The 20,419-nt window shown below is 46.9% G+C and overlaps 1 protein-coding gene across 1 annotated transcript in view; it reads right to left on the reverse strand.

Annotated features, from left to right (window-relative positions):
* Positions 1–20,419, reverse strand: part of UBE3C (ubiquitin protein ligase E3C) — a 117,858-nt gene that overhangs the window by 25,215 nt on the left and 72,224 nt on the right. The window contains exon 18 of the mRNA XM_045792223.2: positions 19,717–19,964. Within this exon, the coding sequence (XP_045648179.1) occupies positions 19,717–19,964 (248 nt within the window). The remainder of the gene's footprint in view (positions 1–19,716; positions 19,965–20,419) is intronic.

Below are 20,419 nucleotides of genomic sequence, written 5' to 3' on the forward strand. Positions count from 1 at the left end.
ATTGCATGTGATTCCCAATGTCAAGAAATACTATTCTGTAGATTGTTTCAGCCATCAGAAGGAAAAAGCATTCTTAGCACACTGACCCCACGACAACAGGGGGCAGGCAGGAGCCGGCCCACAGGCTGCAGTTTGCCAGGCCTGTTCTACACTGAAGAGACGGGGCCTTGGGACTCACAGGCACTTATGTGGACATGACGAGTCAGCACGTAGCAGGGCTGGCGTCAAACCCAGACGCCCTGACGCCCGCACGGAGTACGTCTCCACTCCGAGTTACTGTTTACTTTTGTGTGCAAGGGCCACACACAGAACTGTCTTTTCACTTGTGTACATGAAAGGGTAATTTACGTAGAGTAAAATAAAATGTACGACCTACGAGTACAGCTTGATGAATTACTGTATTTGTGCCTGTGCGGCGGCCCCCCCAGGGTTAAGACACCAAACGCTCCCCCTCCCAAACTCCCCGTGAGAGTCCCTCACGTCCTTCGGCCACACCCTCCCTCACGTTAACCCCCCTCTGTGGCCATCACCACGGGCAGACTCTGTCACCCCCAGGACTCCACCAACGGCATTAGAGAGCGTGTGCCTCCTCACAGCACGATGTTTTTGAGATTCGTCCATGTTACTGTTGGCTCTTTTACGTGAGGCCGTGTAGTATCTCCAGCCCGGGACCTGACGATGGACGTGTGAGCTGCTTCCCACTTGGGGCTGGGATAACAGAGCCGCTGCACCGTGAGCTCGAGCCTTTCTGTGGATCTGTGCTCTGACTTCTCTCAGGACAGACTTCAGGCCTGTTAACAGGGAAGCACTGGGCATGAGGTATGTTTAGCTGTATTAGGCAACGACATGCTGTTTTCCAAAGTGCAGCCATTTTCCGCCATGACCAGCAATGCAGGAAGGTTCCAGCTGGCCAGAACCTCACCGATTATTAGTGTTGTCAGTCTTTTTAAAGTTTAGTTATTCTGGTTGGTGCAATGGGGTATCTCATTATGGTTTTAATTTGCATTTCCCTGATGTGCAGTGGTGCTGGATAAATTAAGTGCTGGTGAATATTACTATATTAATCTCCAGATTCTCTATCCAGAGATTGAGGGGGGCACCCAATGATGCAGGTTTTCCAGCATGATGCTGGGGTTCATCTTGCATGATAAATACTCCTATGGCCTAAGGCTGTAAAACACAACAAGGAATCAGAAGTGGGCTGTAAAATCTTCAGAAACATTCTTATTATTTGACTCTAACAGATGGTGGACTCGGAAGTCCTGACAAGCCTGTCAAGAACGTTCTAGTGACACTGAGCTGCTCTGTGCTGGTGCTGCTCCGTACCAGGTGCCGCGCAGGGCACATGTCGTTGGTCTCATTTCCATCCGGCCGATCTGGAAGATCTCCTGAGCAGAAGGCCAGAGGCCCCCTCTACAGAAGCCCAGGGGAAATCTGGAATTCCATGACCCAGGCCATGACAGGGAGAGTGGACTCGCCACCCTCTCTCAGGAGGCGGGGAGCTGGAGGCATATGTTCTCACAAACCTTTCTCTTTTGGGGGGGCTGGCAAGGGAGCCCCGCTTCAGAAAGCACTCAGGGAGCTGTGCCGTGCCTGCTGTGCCACGGATGCATTCAGAGCTTTTCTTTAAGTCACTGCTGAAAGATCCAAGTGCCACCACGCTGCTCACGGAAGCCGCCATAAAAACAAACCGTAATCCCAGGGGTAGTCATCCGTGAGACAGCGACTTTAGAAGCCCCTCTTCCAGGAGGCCGTTCACCCGACTCCATCCACACACGCGAGATGTGAGACACGAGGCTCTGGTGACACACCTGTGTGAACGAACTCACAGGAGACTAACAGCAGCTTCCAGGGAGCAGGGGCTCCGGCGTCCGAGCCTCCAGCCCCCGCGCCACCCTTCACGTGGGCTCAGGAGCCCTTCCCTGGCGACGTTTCCCGACACCACCGCAGTGTTTACTCAGCGCATCACATCGGGTGTGCGCCACTTCCGCGAGGGCCACAATCAGCGGTGGCACTCATCCGTGAACCACTGATCCGATGTAAACACACCAGAAACGCGCCCGCACGCGAGTGCTTCCCTGCTCCTCCTACGCCTCCGGACAATGCTGAGGTCACCTTGAGTGAGACCCACACTCCACAGTCTCTCCACTCGCAGGACTGGGAGGAACTGGAAGAGAGCCATTAAACACCGTCCTGAAAGGAACATCCAGACTGCACTGGCTTCCCGTCCCAGCACGTCGCTGGCAGACAGTATGAATGAATGCTTCTTCCCAAGGTTAACACGTCTACGGACTCCAGGTTCACCATCCGTTAACTACACATTTCATAACATCCCCCTCCAGCTAAGACTCCAGATGTTCTCTGCCAGGGAAACCAAAGTGTTATGTCCCTATGCTTTTTATTTCTGATCTGAAGGCTAATGATTACCCAATTTATTCTGAAAACGTGGCGAAAAAGGACTTGTGAATGAGAGAATGAGCAGTAAGATGGCGGCCAGCACTTAACTCATCTACTGATAATGCAAAGGAAGAGTTGTTTTGAAAAACCACAGTTTGCTTCGAGTTAAGAATGGCTAATACTATTAACCTGGAGCACTTAAAAATCCCATTACTTCTAAATGAAGGATGGCTTCAAAGCCAAGGACAGCATTCTACGCCAGAAGCCATGATTGATTCCAGGTGTTGAAGAAAAGCCTCATTTGTACAGCGGACTTTAAAGGAAGCTGGAAGTGTAAATCATGTGATGTTCGATATGTAAGGCCATTGTTTGCCATTTCTGCATTAGTAACAATAAACCAGTGAAATTCGTTAAATGTATCAGAGCTACCTGAATTTTAAACAGAAATCCCACTGTGACTCATAAATGTAAATGCGTAGGTATAATTTTTTACATAAGGCAGGTTTAAGCCTTTAGAGCATTTAATATACAAGCACTAATAAATGATAGCACTAAAAACTATGATTGCATCAGCTAAATGGATTATAAATTAAATTTCCATAATGTATGCAACTGCAATACAAATGTAAGCATAAATCAAGGTATTTTCTAAACACAGGTTAATTATACAATTTCAAAACTGCCTATTTTTTATGCAAAATAATCCACTTAGCATTTTTCACACTGGCCTTAATTCTCCGCCGGTCGCACCACACTTGCTCCAGAAGCACATCAATAACCACTTGTCACGGAAAAAACTGCAATAGGTATATGGAAAAACCTGCAACGTATTTTTCAACTGTCTGTCTTTTATGAGTGTTTATAGCTAGAAATTGTGCCAAATGATTTGAAATAAAAAGGATTAATTATAGTAGAAGCCTTTTAATATAAGTGAGTGCAGTCGCAATGCAATTAATGCAAATCGTGGCACTATCGGGAGAATAAATGTGAACCACGAGAGGCCATTTCTGTTTGCTGCCAAAGAGCGTCAGTAATTTACTACATTAAGAATCAATAAAAAAATAATGCTTTTCCAATGCATCTCTATCAATCTTCAGGTAGTTCTAAAGCGCACATTTATAACTTCATCTAAAAACTATATCAGAGTTGCCTTGGGTTAAAGCCACCCTAATTGAGCAAGAAGATAATAATTTTAATTATTTTAGATCATGCTAACCTTGGAGTTTAAAAAAATAAAAAAAAAATGTACCATAAGGATGTGGGCTGATAGTAACGTGCTACATAATAGTTGTGCTTCAAAATGAATGACCGCGAGTGGAAAACACGGTCTCTGACGGGGACTGCGGTGGACCTTTAGGACCATCAGCTCCCATAGGGCGGAAAACACACCTCATCCTTAATGCCCAAGTCTCCGCACAGCACGTGGCATCATCAAGAGACATTTATTAAGTGCCACCTATGCGCTAGGGACCACTTTCCACACTGGAATTCTGCAACCGTGAATCTGTTTGCAAAAACCCATTCTCTTCTGCAACACTTCAGGTTATGCAAAACTACGTATGTGGCACGATTCATTTCAAACCCCTGGGTCTTCACAATCCTATCCCAAAGGTCCTTCCACACTGTTCACTCTTTTGTCAACGCAGTGGCAGCGACACTGAATGTGAAGACTGGCGCGACGGGGCAATGTCCCACATTCCCATGTATCTCCTGTGCACTCTCACCACCCAAGACGGCGAAGTAGCCCTTCCAGCTCCACACTCCCGCACACTCTTGGGCACCCTATAGCCTCCTCTAAATAGTGACTCTGGGGCGCCTGTGTGGGTCAGTCGGTTGAGCCCTTGACTCAGGTCATGATCCCAGGGTCCTGGGAACGAGCCCCATGTCGGGCTCCCTGCGGGGAGTCTGCTTCTCCCTCTCTGCTGCTCCCTAGGCTTGTGCTCTCTCTCTCTCTCTCTTTCAAATAAATAAATAAATCAATAAAATCTTTAAACCCCAAAACAGAGCCTCTGTCCATTCGCGATTCAGCAAATGTCCACCAAGCACAACTGAGTTAAAGAAAAGGAATCCCTGAGAGCCTGAGGCTCCACGCCAGGATGCTGGCACTGCCTTCCTCTTCCCTACAGAGGCTCCAAACTGCCAGTGAGCCGAGCGCCTGGGCCTTGCTCATGTCCTGGAGCATTCTTCTCTGAGACCCTCCCTCAGGCGCCTCCTCACACCAGAAGCACAGGAGGCTGGGTGGGGGCGCTGCTGGCTACACCACCCGCCAGCGCTGGAAGCAAACACTTCCACGAGGACAGGTCTTTTCTTGTTCCTCGCACCTAATGCTTTGACAGCTTTACTTTAATAGCTCTCCTTCCGAAAACCTGCAGGGATGCTGGGTGGGTGGGAGATGAGAGTTCACTTCTCAAATCCTATCTCATTGGACATCCAGAAATCAAGCCGTACGTGGAATAAACTTGACCAGCCGAGCGCTGAGGCTTCCTTCCCGTGTGTGCGTCTAACCGTGCTCGCCCAGGCCCCAGCTCCACCCAAGACATGACTCTCCTGCTCCCCCCGCCCCACTCTGCCCACAGAGGCATTTCTGGAAGATCAAGAACCGAAAGGGTTCGCCAAAGTGACAAATCACAAGAAGTAAATACCTGGGAGTTTTAGGACGTTGTTACATCCCTGCTTCTGAAAGATTTATCAGGAGTGCAGAAAAACATTGAGGCCCAGTTAAGGTACCCCACTCGGGAGAACCATTTCACTAACTAAAGGAAACATCTTTCAGGTTTGAAGATTCACCTACCGCACAGGGTAATAAAATACAGACTGAAATCTGCCACACTACCTCCCTAGAAATTTGAGGATACGGACGTCCCTCCAGGCTGAATAACTTCGTTCCTGCCAGGTGCTGAGAACTTTCTCCACAAGATGATGAGACACAGGACCGCTACAGCTCCTCTGGCTCAAATGACCACACCCGAAACCTCCACCCAGTAGCGAGTTCTCCTTCTAACTCCTTTGACCCTTTTTGTCTCTTACAAAATCACTGCATCGTACTATTTTTTTGGTAACAGCTTTATTGAGATATGATTCAGATAAATGACAATTCACCCATTTAAAGTAAACAATCCAATGGCTCTTATCGTGACTGAGTTATGCAGCCATCAGCACAATTAATTTTTGAACATTTTCATCCCCCACAAAAGAAACCCTTTACCTCTTCGTGGCCCTCATTTCTCCCACCCTCCCAGTCTGGGGCGGTCATTAATCTACTTTCTCACTTCATAGATTTCCCTCTCTGGACACTTCAGATGGGGGGAACCTAGAATGGCGATCTGCTGTGATCCGCTTTCTTGCAGTAGCCTGTTTTGTTCGGCGGTGTCGTAACGACTCAGGACTTCATTCCTTTTCACGGCCAAATCGTATCCTGTGGTATGGACAGGCCAGTTCTGTTCTCCTTCGTGACGACAGACATCTGACTCATGTCCCCCTCTAGGCTGTTACAGAGCACGCTACAGTGAACACTTTCTGCGTGAACACACATTGGTTGGGTCAAAAGGGAACTCTGTAGCCGTGGCTCGTCCGCACGGTCTCACATTCGCTCTTTACCCCCACGCATGGGTGCCCGATTTCCCCACGTCCTTGCCAGCACTGGGTGTTATCAGTCTTTGTGACTCCTTCCGTCTCGTGAGCGTGAAGCGGTCTTGCACTGTGGTTCTGATGTGCATTTTCCTGATGACTAATGATGGTGAGCACCTTTTCATGTGCTTATTGCTCATCTACTGATCTTCCGTGGAGGAATATCTATTCAGGTCCTTTGCCCATTTTAAAATTAGTTGTCTTTTTATCACAGAGTCCTTTCTATATCCTAGTGCAAGCCTCTTATCACATTTGATTTACAAATACTTTCTCCTTTTAGTGGGTTGTCCTTTCAGTCTCTTGATGGTGTTCTTTGAAGCAAGAAAATTTTTGATGAAGTCCAACCTATTTTTTTTTCTTTTTGTATTCTTGGTTTCATTTCTAAGAAACAGGATTATTCCTGACAATACTGCAACATTTAGCACTGTTTGCAGGATGGGTTGTCCTATGCTTTTTTTCTTTTCTTTTTTTTTTTTTAAAGACTTGTTTACTGGAGAGAGAGAGAGAGAGAGAAAGAAAGAGAGAGAGAGAGAACACATGGGGAGGGGCAGAGGGAGAAAAGAGGACTCCGCCAAGTGTGGAGCCTGATGCAGGCTGATCCCACAATCCTGAGATCATGACCTGAGCCAAAATCAAGAGTCGAACGCTTCACTGACTGAGTCACCCGGGCACCCTGAGTGCTATGCTCTTCATATTCCTCAGCACCCTTCTCTCCTTTGGTCGTTGTTTGCTCTATTGCACTCGTGCACCAGTGGGAAAAGTGAGGTACGGACCCATCCCTGTTTCTCACTGCCACTTTACACCACACCTGCCACCACCTGTCCATGGCTTTGACTCTCCTGCTGTTGGGCCAGAGCCCCCACTGCCAGCTCCCTGACCTTGATCCTGACTCAGGGCTGTCTCCTGCACACCTTGACCCTGACCCTGTGGCCGTCTCTCACACGCTCACCCTGACCCTGTGGCCATCTCCCGCACTCTGACCCTGACCCTGACCCCGTGGCCATCTCCCGCACTCTGACCCTGACCCTGACCCCGTGGCCATCTCCCCACTCTGACCCTGACCCTGACCCCGCGGCCGTCTCCCGCACTCTGACCCTGAGCTTGACCCCGCGGCCGTCTCCCGCACTCTGACCCTGTCCCCGTGGCCGTCTCCCGTCCACTCTCCTGTGTCTTTCTGTTACTCTGCTCCCTGCCGTCCTCTGCCTCGCCCAGGCACTCAGTCTTCAGGCCTGTCCTGGAACTGTTGCTGCCAGTAACTGAGCGCTCCTCCCTGAGCCGATTTCAACCACCCCACACTCTGACTCCTTACTGACCAGTCTGCGCGGCCCCCACTGCCAACCACAACACCATACCTCATCTTGTCACCTTCCTGTTTCCCTGCCCTCGGATCCTCATGAAGAGCCTCCTCTCCAGAGCCCAGGTTTAAAGGTTCACGGCCATAATCACCTCTCGTGCCCTTAATTCCCCTGCACCCAGCTAGCTCTTTATTATATTTGCCCGGCAAACACCGCCCACCCTGGGTTCAACCTACCGCCACACCTGCGTCTGTGTCTGGATCCCCCCCCAAATGATGCTGCCAGCCTCAAGGGTGCCTGAGGCCAGCTGGCGGTCCTGCTGTATTTCCCTGCCCGCAATCCTCAGACTCAGAGGGAACCAATGCGCAGGCTGCTGGGCCCCACCCCACAGTTCTGGGCCCAGCAGGCTGGGGACAGGGTCCACGAAAAGACCTGATGGACAAGCCGCACGCAGCAGCCCTACTGCTGCTCTGGGAACCACCCTTCGAGACCCCTGCCTCCTCCTCATCTCACCGTCCCTCCCCACCTTCAACCGGCCAAAGGCTGCCTCCTGCCGCAAGACAGTGGACGCTCAGAAGGACAGCTCGTGGGCTCCCACCGCCCACAGCTGCGCCCTGCACTTGGCCTCCGCTTCCCGCACAGACCGCCCACACGCGTTCCGGACCGAGCGCCGGAGCCCTGCCCGCGGCCTCCTCTAGGCGCTCCTCCAGCAAGCGCCCGTCCCCACAGCCACGTCAGAAGCACACGAACCGCACGCCCTCTCTCTTTAGAACCATGAAGCTCCATCAAGCCCACACTGAAGCTACTGCTGAGCTTCTCTTTACAGAAACGCTCCTCGAGAGCTTCCAGCCCGGCCCGCCAACCCCCCGCCCCCCGGAATTACGAGAAGTCTGTTGCTGCAGAGTGCCCCACTCCTAAGTGTGAGCCCACTGCGTCAAAGCACCCGGTCCCCCAAAGAGGAACTTACCAGCACCCCAGAAGCCGCCCTTGCCCCTGACGAGGAGAAAGGATCTGACACCCAATAGCAGAAACTAGTTTGGCCTGCTTCTGAGCTTATGTAAGTGGAGTCCTACAGAATGTACTCCTTTGTTTCTGGCTTCTTTTTCTCAGCAGTGGGTCTGTGCCGTTCTTCCATGCTGCTGTGAACAGCTGTGGTTTGGTCATTCCGTAGTTCACATCAATATCCCACAACGTGTTATCGGCTTACTTCCGAAGGGCATCTGGGCAGCTCAGTTTGGGGCTATATAACCGAGCGTTACTGGAGCCATTCCTATACACATGTTTTGGCAAATATACATACGTGTTTCTGCTGGGATGCAGCCACAGAGGAACAGGATTTGGTCCACGTGCTGAGGCTCTGGCCTCCCCCCTTCACCATGAATTCACGCCGTGAATGCTCCCTTCTAGCCCTTATTGTCCTGACATATGAATAGCATCTGGCACTATTCATCAGTCTCTCTCCCTTGAAACACTGTCTTGATTTGGCCTCGGAAATACCACACTTGCCTGGTTTGCTCCCTACGTCTCCAGCTGCTTCTCCCGACCGTCACAGTCTCTGAACTCTCAACCTGGCCCCAGACTCGGTTCTTCAGTGCTTTCTTTTCTCTAGCTACACTCACTCCCTGGACAACACCGCTCAGTCTCACAAACTTAAGTACCCCCTGAGCACTGATGGCTCAGCTCAGACCTCGCCCCTCAACTCAAGGCCCACAGATTCAACTGCGACTCCGCAGGCATCTCAGGACCTAAGGAAAAACAAACATGTCCTCATCCCTTCCCAAGTCTCCCCACCATGGTCGACGATACTTCTAGCCTCTGGTTCTCAGAACAAAATCTGTGTAGCCCCACTGTCTCTCTTGCCCTTATATACCAGCATCTGATTTTTTTTTTTTTAGCAAATCCCCCTGGGTCTTCTCTGCAACACTACCTCCCCAGGATACTAACGACCACGGAGTGCCTGGGATACCTCCGACTGGTCTCTCACATGAGTTCCCGTTGCCGTTTAAGCTATATACAAGAGCAGAGGCAAGGAGATCCGCTAAACGTAATTCATACCCCATCACTGCTCTGCTCAGTTCCCTGTTGCTGAAACCAGGGATCCCAGTCGGCCTGGTCTTACTCAAGAGCTTCAGCTCAAAGACCTCTTGCTGCTTCCCTAACAAAGTTGATCATAATTTTGGAAACAAGAGTAAATATGTCCATCTTTACCTGGTCTGTTTTTCATAAAAATAAATTTACTAATTCTAAATTAGTATTTTAAAAAAAGATTTTATTTATTTTAGAGAGAGAAAGAGCACACGCACCTGCGGACATGCACCTACTCGGGGAGAGGGAGAGGGACAAGCAGGTCCCGGATGAGTGCAGAGCCTGAGGCAGGGCTGGATCCAGCACCGAGGTCATGACCTGAGCTGCAATCAAGAGTCGGACGCTGAACCAACTGAGCCACCCGGCGCCCCCCCCCCCCCGCCCAAATTAGTATTTAAATGTTCAGAAGGACTGTGCTTGCTTTGGCAGCACATATACTAAATGTTCAGAAGGATTTAAATGGGCTTTACTTTATTTTTGGATATTTATTGTCCTTAATGCACAAATGAGGCCAAAGATAAGCAGACTTGAAAGCAGGACCAGCAAGTCTGTGTTTCTGATTTTTACTGTGACAATTTAACATGGCTCAGAGAAAGGAAAATGGCCTCAATATAATGATACTGATCTGTACTGAACTAGAGTTTGGAAGTGTTTAAAATTTATGAGAAGGGATATCTCAATAGTAAGCAAGCTCTACCTTATTCAGGAGAAGAATTTTGGTAAATATCTCAGAGAGGCTAAAACTACAACGATACTTTTAGGTAGTGGAGTCAACTGAATTGTGGAACATACTTGTTATTTTGTTTTTTTTAAAGATTTTATTTATTTATTTGACAGAGATAGAGACAGCCAGCGAGAGAGGGAACACAAGTGGGGGGGGGGGTGGGAGAGGAAGAAGCAGGCTCATAGCAGAGGAGCCTGATGTGGGGCTCGATCCCATAACACCAGGATCACGCCCTGAGCCGAAGGCAGACGCTTAACCGCTGTGCCACCCAGGCGCCCCCATACTTGTTATTTTTACCGTATGATTTAATTTATTTTTATTTCACATTTAATTTTGAAGAAATAAAATGAATTTAGATAGAACACTATGGTCCTGACCGACAGGAGGAGTGATCTGCAGAGGGGTGAGCACTTGGTTGTTAAAGGAAAAGACCGTAAACCGTTGAGTATGAGGGAGCTATGAAGGCCGGCGTGATCTTCAGAAGGGGCAAGAGTCCAGTAAAGTAACCACTTGTAAGTTATTATGGTCTTCAGTTTTTCTGCTTCCAAAAAAAGCTGAAGGTCAATAAGAGCAAACTCATAACGAACCATCCACTGTGGATAACGGGGAGATTCAGAGAAAGCCTGCTTGTGAAATTTGCTGACATCAAAGTAAAAAAGTCTTAACATTGATTGGAAGGCTTGCACTAAGCACAGAATGATCAACTATTTGCTGAATATTATGTTTAAAAAATCTAGGGGAAAAGATATATTAACTTTAGAGACAAGAGCACTTAGTCCAATGACAATCAGATGAAGAAGCTCAATTACGCTGACCCTTAATGAGTTTGAGAGTTCAAAACAAGATATTATAGAAGAGAAGCTTCGCCATTTACAGACCAAGGTGACTTAAATCACTAGTACTCACTTCAATCCACACTTTTAAAGGCTCAGCAAATTCAGTGAGCATTTTACAAAAGGACTCTAATGATATAAAAGAATAAATTTTCCCAAGTCTCAAAAATCTCAGGATAAACTGTTAACTCTTACACTCTCTGCTGCCTCAGCTGCACACTGTATTCTACAAAAACACAAAATTATAGGGCACATGGAAGTTTCAGGGTCTGCTAATTAAAGATTAGAAATACATGACTAGGATATTATCAAATAATCTGATTCATAGGCATCCTATTCCAACTAAATCAATATTCTGAAGCAAGGGGGGGAAAGCCATTTTCAAACAGAATTCAAATATGATAAAAGATTTCCCTCAATAAATTTCTGAACTTAATTGGCTTAAATGGACCTAGGTGCTTCTATCTGTAAAAAAAAGTTGAAGATGACATTACCACATCCTTGAGCTGTTTATTTATTTCCTGTCTAAAGCCTGATTTACAGGCGATAAAATGCAATCACGACCCACAGCAGAAGCAGGAATCATCTGCTAATGGAACTTCTAATTGAGAAGTGACCAGTGACATGAGGTAATTCTTTCTGTGCAGGGTTGCTCTGGAAGACCTCTTTGCATTTTATCACAGTAAACAATCACTAACATATGCATTAAAGAAAATTTAAATACATTATGACCCAATAAATATCATAATCAATCAATACACAGTTTTCTTCCCCTAAGGATTTAATGTGCAGATACCACACTATTAGGGCTACACTGTCACGCTCACTTAGATCTGGACAATATCTAACATGTTGGTACAAAGTTTAACCATTTGTAATCAGATAATAATCAGATGTTTTAGAAACCAGTATTCCCTTAGGAATTTCCAGAAAATGCAGATAATTATAGAAGTAAAATCTTAAATATGTGGAACTAAATTACCTACCATCCTCCTATAACTAGAGTTTTGTTACTGGTTCTATCTAACCTTCACTATTTTAAAGAGCTTTACTGAGATACAATTTACATAACTTCACTTTTAGGAGAAAGGTGTAGATCCCTGGAATCTGGTTTAAAGACATACATACTCCAGAGTAGAGGAGTAAGAGTAATCGACGGTCTGTTCTGAACCTCCGGGACTCCGGACAAAACCGCTTCCTCACAATAGCTGCAGCTGGGAGCAACAACTCAATAAACAGAGGGGAAAAATGAGTTTAGCCTCCCCAAACTTACATAACTACTGGCCAGAAAACTTCAGCGAGCCAGGATCGTTTTGCTATCTTGTCTCTGCATTAATCAAGACTGGACAATTTATATATTCAGAAAGAAAAAATAATTCCGAATTTTAACAAGATTTAACTCATGCAGGGGCGCCTGGGTGGCTCAGTCATTAAGCCTTCGGCTCAGGCCTGGGATCGAGCCCCACATCAGGCTCCTCCACTGGGAGCCTGCTTCTTCCTCTCCCACTCCCCCTGCTTGTGTTCCCCCTCTCGCTGGCTGTCTCTCTCTCTCTGTCAAATAAATAAATAAATAATCTTAAAAAAAAAAAGATTTAACTCATGCAAATAAAATCACTTCCTTTCTGTCTGTAACCACACCGTGTGAGAATGATTAAATTTAGGGGGTACACTTCAGGGGCACCTGGCCGGCTCAGTCAGTGGAGCACGCCATTCTTCATCTCGGGGTCACGGGTTCAAGCCCCATGCTGGGGTTAGATAAAAATAAATGTGAGATATAGGGGAGTCTAGCAAAATAAAGGCTCACTATTATTATTTTAAAATTTAATCGTATTACTATTAATTTAGGAGATTCTTGGGCTCACCTTAATGGAAAAACTAGTGCATCATTTCAAAGTTTTTCATGAAATGAGTTATGAAATGTATTATCATCTGGGGGGAGCTGAAGCTGAGTCATGGGGACCACTGCCAGGAGAGACGGTATCTCACGGAGAACGGACACCAAAGCCAGCACACGGCTTCAGGTGGCAGAGACAGGTTATGTCTTAAAATGACTTAAAGTGAGAAAATGATCTGTCTGACAGTTATGTCAAGGAATTTAACACCAGGCCAATGTCTGAAATTTGTCTCTGAAATAATAAGGACAGCCTACAGAGACATACTTACATATGGTGAGGTTAGGTCAGAGCCCATTTCTAAACTTGAGCAACACTTAGAGTCTATGTTATTACAAGTAGCAACATTTGGAATCAGAACGATAATTGGGTCCCTAACCACGCAACTCAGACAATAACTGGGCCCCTAACTGCATGTCTCAGAGACAGTAACTGGGCCTCTAACCGCACATCTCAGAGGTACAAATAAAGGGGTACAACTTTCACACAGAGGACCTACTGGTTCCCTTCCACCACCCCTCTGCACTGCTAGGCCTGGGGCTCTATTACCATTCGTCATTAATAAACACACACACAATACCGACTACACAGGTACAGTAATCAAAACAATGCCACATTGGCATATGACTGGACACAGAGATCAATGAAATAAAACTGAGAGTTCAGAAATAAACCCTTACATTCATGGTCAACTGATTCTTGACAAGGGAACCAGGTCAGTCTTCTTAATAAATGGTGCTGGCACAACTGGATATCCACATGCAAAGAAATCAAGTGGGACCCCTAACTCACACCATCTACAAAAATTAACTCAAAATGATATGTAACTGTAGAGAGAGGAGCTTATCTGGTCTCTGAAAACTTAAAAATAAAATCCTTAATTATACCATGAAAAAAGTAAGTCAAAATGGATTAAAGACCTAAATATAAGAACTAAAATTATGAGACTCTTAGAAGCACACATACAGGTGTAAATCTCTGTACCTTGGATTAAACCACGTGACCATGGTTTCTTAGATAAGACTGCAAAAGCTCAGGCAACAAAAGAAAAATAAATGCATTAAGACTTCATTAAAATTAAAAACTCTGGAGCTTCAAAGGCCGCCATCAAGAAAGTGAGAGACAATCCGCAGAATGGGAGAAAATACTTGCAAATCATGGTAAAGGTATAAGGGACTTGAAACTAGAATATATAAAGGACTTAATATAAGACAAACAACTCGATTTAAGAAACGGACAATGGACTTGAAGGGACCTTTGTCCACCGAGGACACGAAGTGCACAAAACATTGCCCAACCTCGCTAGTCATCAGGGAAACTGAAAGCATGATGAGATGCTATTCACACCCACCAGGACGGTTCTAATAAAAAAGACAAAAATAAGTAAATAAAGTAAGTAAAATGAAGAGATTAAACAGACAATCTTAAGTGTGGCCAAGGTGTGGAGAAACCGGAACCCTGGTACATTGCTGGTGGGACTGTAAAAGGTCGCAAACACTTTGAGGGCAGAATCACCAGATGAGTCAGCACTTCCACTGCTCGGTACAGATTTCTCTTGGGTAAGAGAAATGCACACATATGTCCACACAAAAACTTGTACAGATGGTCCCAGACTCATGACGGTTTGACTCGCAGTTTTTCCACCTTATGATGGTGCGAAAGCGATACACACTCAGTAGAAACTGTGCTCCGAGTTCTGAATGTGGATCTCTTCCCGGGCTAGTGACAACATGGTCTGCATACCGTGATGCAGACGGTGGCCGCAGCTCCCAGCAGCCACGTGACCACGATATACCGACAACCGTCTGTCCCCACACAGCCGTCCCGTCTATCACTTTTGGTACAATGTTCCGTGCATTCCAGATGTTCGACACTTTATTGTCCAAGAGCCTTCCTGTTCCATGACTTTGCCCAACTGTGGGCTAACGTGAGAGCCCTGAGCACACTTAGAGTGGGCTGGGCTACGCCGTGATGTTTGCTAGGTTAGGTGTGCGAAATGCATTTTCAATGTCTGATATTTTCAATTTACGATGGATTTTTACCGGGGTGTAACCCCATCCTAAGTCAGGGAAGGTGGGTACACAAATGTTCATAGCAGCATTATTCATAATAGCCAAAAGGCGGGGACACCCAAATGTCCATCGATGGATGAATGCATAAACACAATGTCTTATATCCACACAGTGGAATGTCATTCAGCTATGCAGAAGTTCTAACACATGCGACAATACTGAGGAACCTTGAAAACATTCTGTTAAGTCAAAGAAACCAGTCACAAAAGGCCATATATTGTAGGACTCCATTTCTATGAAATGTCCAGAACAGACAAATCCACAGGGACCGTAGATGAGTGGCAGCCTAGGGCTGGTGGGGGGTGGGCTGGAGGGGAACGGGGCTCCTGCACCAGTGCTCTGCGGTTCAGGATGATGCGACCGTCCTGAAAGTGAACAGCGGTGACGGCTGCACATCTTCGTGAATGTGTTAAAAACCACCCAACGGTACACTTTAAAAGGCTGAATGGTTGGAATGTGAATTACACAGTTCAAGAAAGCTGTTATCTGTCAACCCACTTATTTTTTTAAAAGTCACAAGAGCATAATCTGCTTTGCAGGCATTGATTTTTAAGTTGCTTCTCAAATGGGCAACTCCAAGGTGAACAAGGGCAGGTCTGCTTCATAGGTACAGAGAACAGAGAACAGAGCTACAAATCTGATCTGCAAGGAATTTTGTCATACAGCTGAAAATGATCATAGTTCTGGTTAATTCTCATAAAAAATAATGACGATAGCAACATTAATTTCTTAATCATTTACTTAAGGACGGCGGACTTGTTAATGACAATTCCTACATACTGAGTCCGTGCATAGCACACATTCAATTTGGCACGTGGCTTGATGTCACTGTAGTGGGCGCCACTGTGCCCCTCATGGTCCCCATCCTCCCAACCTCAGAGCAGGCGGTCACTGTTCACCCCTTGTCCTTGACACACTTTCTTCCCTCCTAACACCCCATCTTCTTTGATCTTCCTCCCCACACGGCCACTCCCCGCCGCCTCTCTGGATACCAAAGCACTAAGGGCTGAATCCTCAGGCTGGCTCTTCATCCTTCCACCAGCCAGGCACCCGAGCCAGCAACAGCCCACCTTTAGACCTTCTTACTCACCCAGTCTACACAAAGACAATCCCCCCACCCACCTTCCTTGCTCATGACGCCCGAAGCCAACACCTCCATCCATACTCCAGAGTCGCTCAACACCTCAGCCACCAGCCACAAGTGGCTGCTTACTGATGAGAACTGATGAGAACTACATTGTAAATGTGATTCCCTGAACCAGCCCCGTGCCAGCCAGATGACACTGCACCACGCAGACAGTTCTCCTGGAGCACAGCGGCTTGCCAGTCCCTTGCTGTGTCTTTCCCAGCACACTAAGCCATCCCTCCCATCTGGCTCTTTATCATCGACATTTCACCTGCACTGAGCTACCCTATCTTTGAAAACCAACCCACCCATTCTCTTCTGGAACTGTTCTTTCTTTAGGGATCCTCTCTCTCCTTCCCTTCAGAGTGAAGCCTTCTGAAAAGGCCACCGACACTCTTTTCTATTTTTATACCTTCCCTCTTCTTCAGCCCACAGCAAATTCATTTTTATCAAACCACTCCAGTAAAAACATCACCGAGGACAACTGCACGCCCATCTCAGCAGATGGATGGACAACAAATCTGGCTGTCACAGAAGGGACTGTGATTTGGTAATACCAGGAGCGAAGTGTGGACATAGGCTACACCTCTGATGACCCTTGAAAACATGACGCCGGGTGAGAAGCCGGTCACTAGGGCCACGTAGGTGTGGTGCGATTACACAAAAATGTCCGGAACAGGACACTCTACGGAGACTAAAGATAAGCTAGCGTTTGCCTAGAGTCTGCGGGGCGGGGGGGGGGGGGGAGAACTGTTAATAGACACAGGAGATGAATGTTCTAAATTTGACGGTGGTGACAGCTGCGTAACTCTGAATATACTGCAACTACTCAATCATACACTTCCCAAAAATTCACTCATTCATTCAAGTGATCTCTACGCCCAACATGGGGCTCGAACTCATGACCCCCAAATCAAGGGTCACATGCTCCACCAACTGAGTCAGCCGGACACCCCTGAATCGCACACTACATGCGGACAAACTGCAGGGATGCGAATCATATCTCAATGAAGTGGTTCTAAGATAAAGACTCGCAGACCAATCCCGTGGTCACTTTTCAGTCCCCACTGACCTCACAGCATCACACTGCTGTGAGCAAGGCCAGCATTACTGAGGACTTAGGCCACGGTCCCATACTCTTAAATCTTAACTCCTGAGTCTCACCCTCTAAAATCCATTCGCTGCCTGCTGTCTCCTTGCAAATATAGTAAGTCTTGGCCATTTGCTCAAAACAATGATTTTCCATGACCCACAGGATGGAGACCAAACTTTTCATCATGCAACACAAAGGCTCTTTATGATTTGTCCGCTGGCTTAGCCCTATGGCAGGGTCAGCAAACCGTCCTGGAAAGGGCCCCAGAGCACATGCTCTATCTGGGCTTTGTCCAACTGCCACTGTAGGGAAAGCACCCAGACAATGTAAACGATGATGCCCGGTGGAATTCTAATAAAACCTTTTTTTCTTTTTTTCCAACTACAAAGAATAGGTGGGTGGACTTGGCCAGAGGCTACGGCTTGCTGCCCTCAGTTCCTGAGTGTCACCTCTACTCATGCAGACCTGCAGAAGCTGCACGGACTATGATTCTTGTGATACAATCCAACCTCTCAAAGCGTGCTGGACAGTAAATATGGAGTATCAGGCATTGCTATCCCACTCTTAAGTAGGGGAGACCAAAATGCATTCCCAGACTATCCAAACCCTAACGAACTTCCCCCAAATACCATGAAAAACATTTACCTATCTAGAACAATACACCAATGATTCTTGGGTGACATAAATTTATTTAATAATAACCTTATTACAGGATATGTTGTGACCCTTTACAGATCCAGATATGTTCCATCTTTATTCTATGCTGCAAGATACACCCTCAGTAATGAAAACAAACGAGGAAGATATCTTCTGAACTGGAGCCGAAGCCCCTGCAAGGAGCCAGCATCGCGCCACTGAGCCCTGAGCACCGCGCTCTCTCCAGCCTTCCCCTCGGCTCTTGGGATATTACAACTTCTGATTCAGACAGTGGGTTTGGGGTAAACCTGTGTCGCTGTCACCAAAGCGACTATTTGTCAGCAAGAGTATGAATACTAGGGGATCCTTGCACGCTGCCCCACACGCATCAGGTTTTCTCTACCGTGCAGTTACGATGAGTGGAACGAATCATTCAAAGAAAAATCAACAATCAACTTTCCATTTCCCAGGGAAATAACTTAAATGATTTCCCACCTCATTTAGAACAGTTTAGACCTAAGTCTCAATTACCGATTTTACTGGGATATTTGCCAGCTGCATCCTGCTAGGATTGGCAACTGCTGACACGGAATTTGTTTCAAGTACAAAGATGCAAACAAAATAAAACAGAGTAACCCAGAAATATAACCCTGTATATAAATATTCTGCCATTTAAAAATGTTAGTAATCAATTAAAAAGAAAAAAAACCCTAACCCCCCTCTTTGGACTGCATTTGACCCATGGGAGGAAGTCAGCGACCCCTGACTTAAATGGAGTCTCAGGGACTGCTGCTATTCCCCACCTTTGGCACACCCACAGGCGAGGTCCCACAAAGTTGCTACGCTGCCGTCCGAACCCCCCGGGGTGATGGCATCAGGAGGTGGGGCCTTTGGGAGGTGATTAGGTCAGGTGTCCTTACGGAAGCGACCCCAGAGAGAAGGCTCTGGGCACGAAGCAGGACAAGGGCCCAGCCTGTGAGACCACATGGCATCCTGATGGTGAACTTCCAGCCTCCGGAGCTGTGAGAAACAAGTGTGTGTGATTCCTAAGCTGCCCCGTCTGTGGTGCTGTGTGGCCGCCCCATGGGGCTACCACAGGCCGGGACGACCACCGTTTCAGCATGAAACAGGACACTCCCACGAGGCTCCAGCACTCGTGAATGTTTTCCTCTCATTTACAGGAGGGGTGAATTGTGTGTGTGTAGCTGGCCGGCAGGCGTGTAGCACTCTGGTTACTAGAGCACTACTATCGTGACACCTTTTTTTTTTTTTTTTTTAAAGATTTTATTTATTTATTTGAGAGTGAGAACGAGCGTGAGAGAGCAGGAGCAGGGGGAGGAGCAGAGGGCGAGGGAAGAGCAGAGTCCCCGCTGAGCAGGGAGCCTGATGCGGGGCCTGATCCCAGGACTCCAGAATCATGGTCTGAGCCGAAGGCAGACATTTCACGAACTGAGCCACCCAGGCGCCCCGATCACGTCATCCTCAATGGCCACTGTTCCTAGAGTTCGCACACAACATACGGAACACTTAACCCACGCCCAACAACTACGGTCTTCCACCTCGTAGCATTTCCCAAGTTGACGGAACCTTACAAGAACCACTTGAACACTATCAATGAGCAATGGGGAGACAGACAGTATTTCCAGGGTGCACACTGATGGCAACAGCTACCCAGAGACTTCGACAAACAGGATTTTATAGTATACGGTCCCCAGGTTTTCTACACTATACAAATAATTTATGTGTGTGACTACTGTGCATGCAATGTGTAATGGTGAAATGTTAATTATCATGTAAAAAAATACTGTTCAGGGTTCACCAAAATTACTTCGGCAATTTTTAAGAAACGTCTTCAATGAAACAGACAGCAACCACACAGAAAGGCAAAACTTCAACATCCTGTGGTCTGAGGTCCAAACACACCAAGTTACTTTACCTTTCCAAGCATCCTGCCCAGGAAGTAGTAGTGTCTGGCAAAGGAATCTCCCACGAGCATCTGGGCAGCCGGGCTGGGATACAGGAGCCCTTCATTAGTGGTCTTGAAGAACCCTTGGTTGGGGTTAAATCCTGACTTGAGCAGCTCATTCAGAAACTCTCTGAAAATACCACCACCGTCAATGCCGGCTTCGTCCAGGCCATGAGCATTGAGTAAGTGCACACGGATCCGCTTTTTCAAATCAGGCTCTGTTAAAACGAGGCGGGTAAAGGGGGGAGGAGAAAGGATTTTAAAAGAAGGCAATAAAATAAGCTGGTATTACAGGAAGTTTTGGGAAGGGGAGCAAGAATATGAGAGATATTTTAATGCTGGACTCAAAAAAAACAAAACAATGAGATTAAAAACAGATGATGAGATAGACAGACCCGTATCTCCCCCAAAGCCAACAACGGGAGAAAGAGAGAAAGAGGTTCATGTATCACGCACGGTGGTGAGGGGAAACGATGCTCAGGAGAGAATTAAGTTATCCCTTATATTCTACGGGATAGGACACTCTAAAATACTCTAAAATACGAGCAAAAGAGCGAGGGAATTCAGCACATAAGAATACTTGGGAACAGAAATTGTTACCAGGAAAGGAAAAACCATAAATGGGTAAAGGGGACATCAGTGCAATTAACAGCAGAGTCTCTTAAAGAGGTGA

The sequence above is a fragment of the Ursus americanus genome, chromosome 3 (genome assembly GCF_024610735.1).
Source record: "Ursus americanus isolate L20-20 chromosome 3, mUrsAme1.1.p, whole genome shotgun sequence".
NCBI lineage: Eukaryota > Metazoa > Chordata > Mammalia > Carnivora > Ursidae > Ursus > Ursus americanus.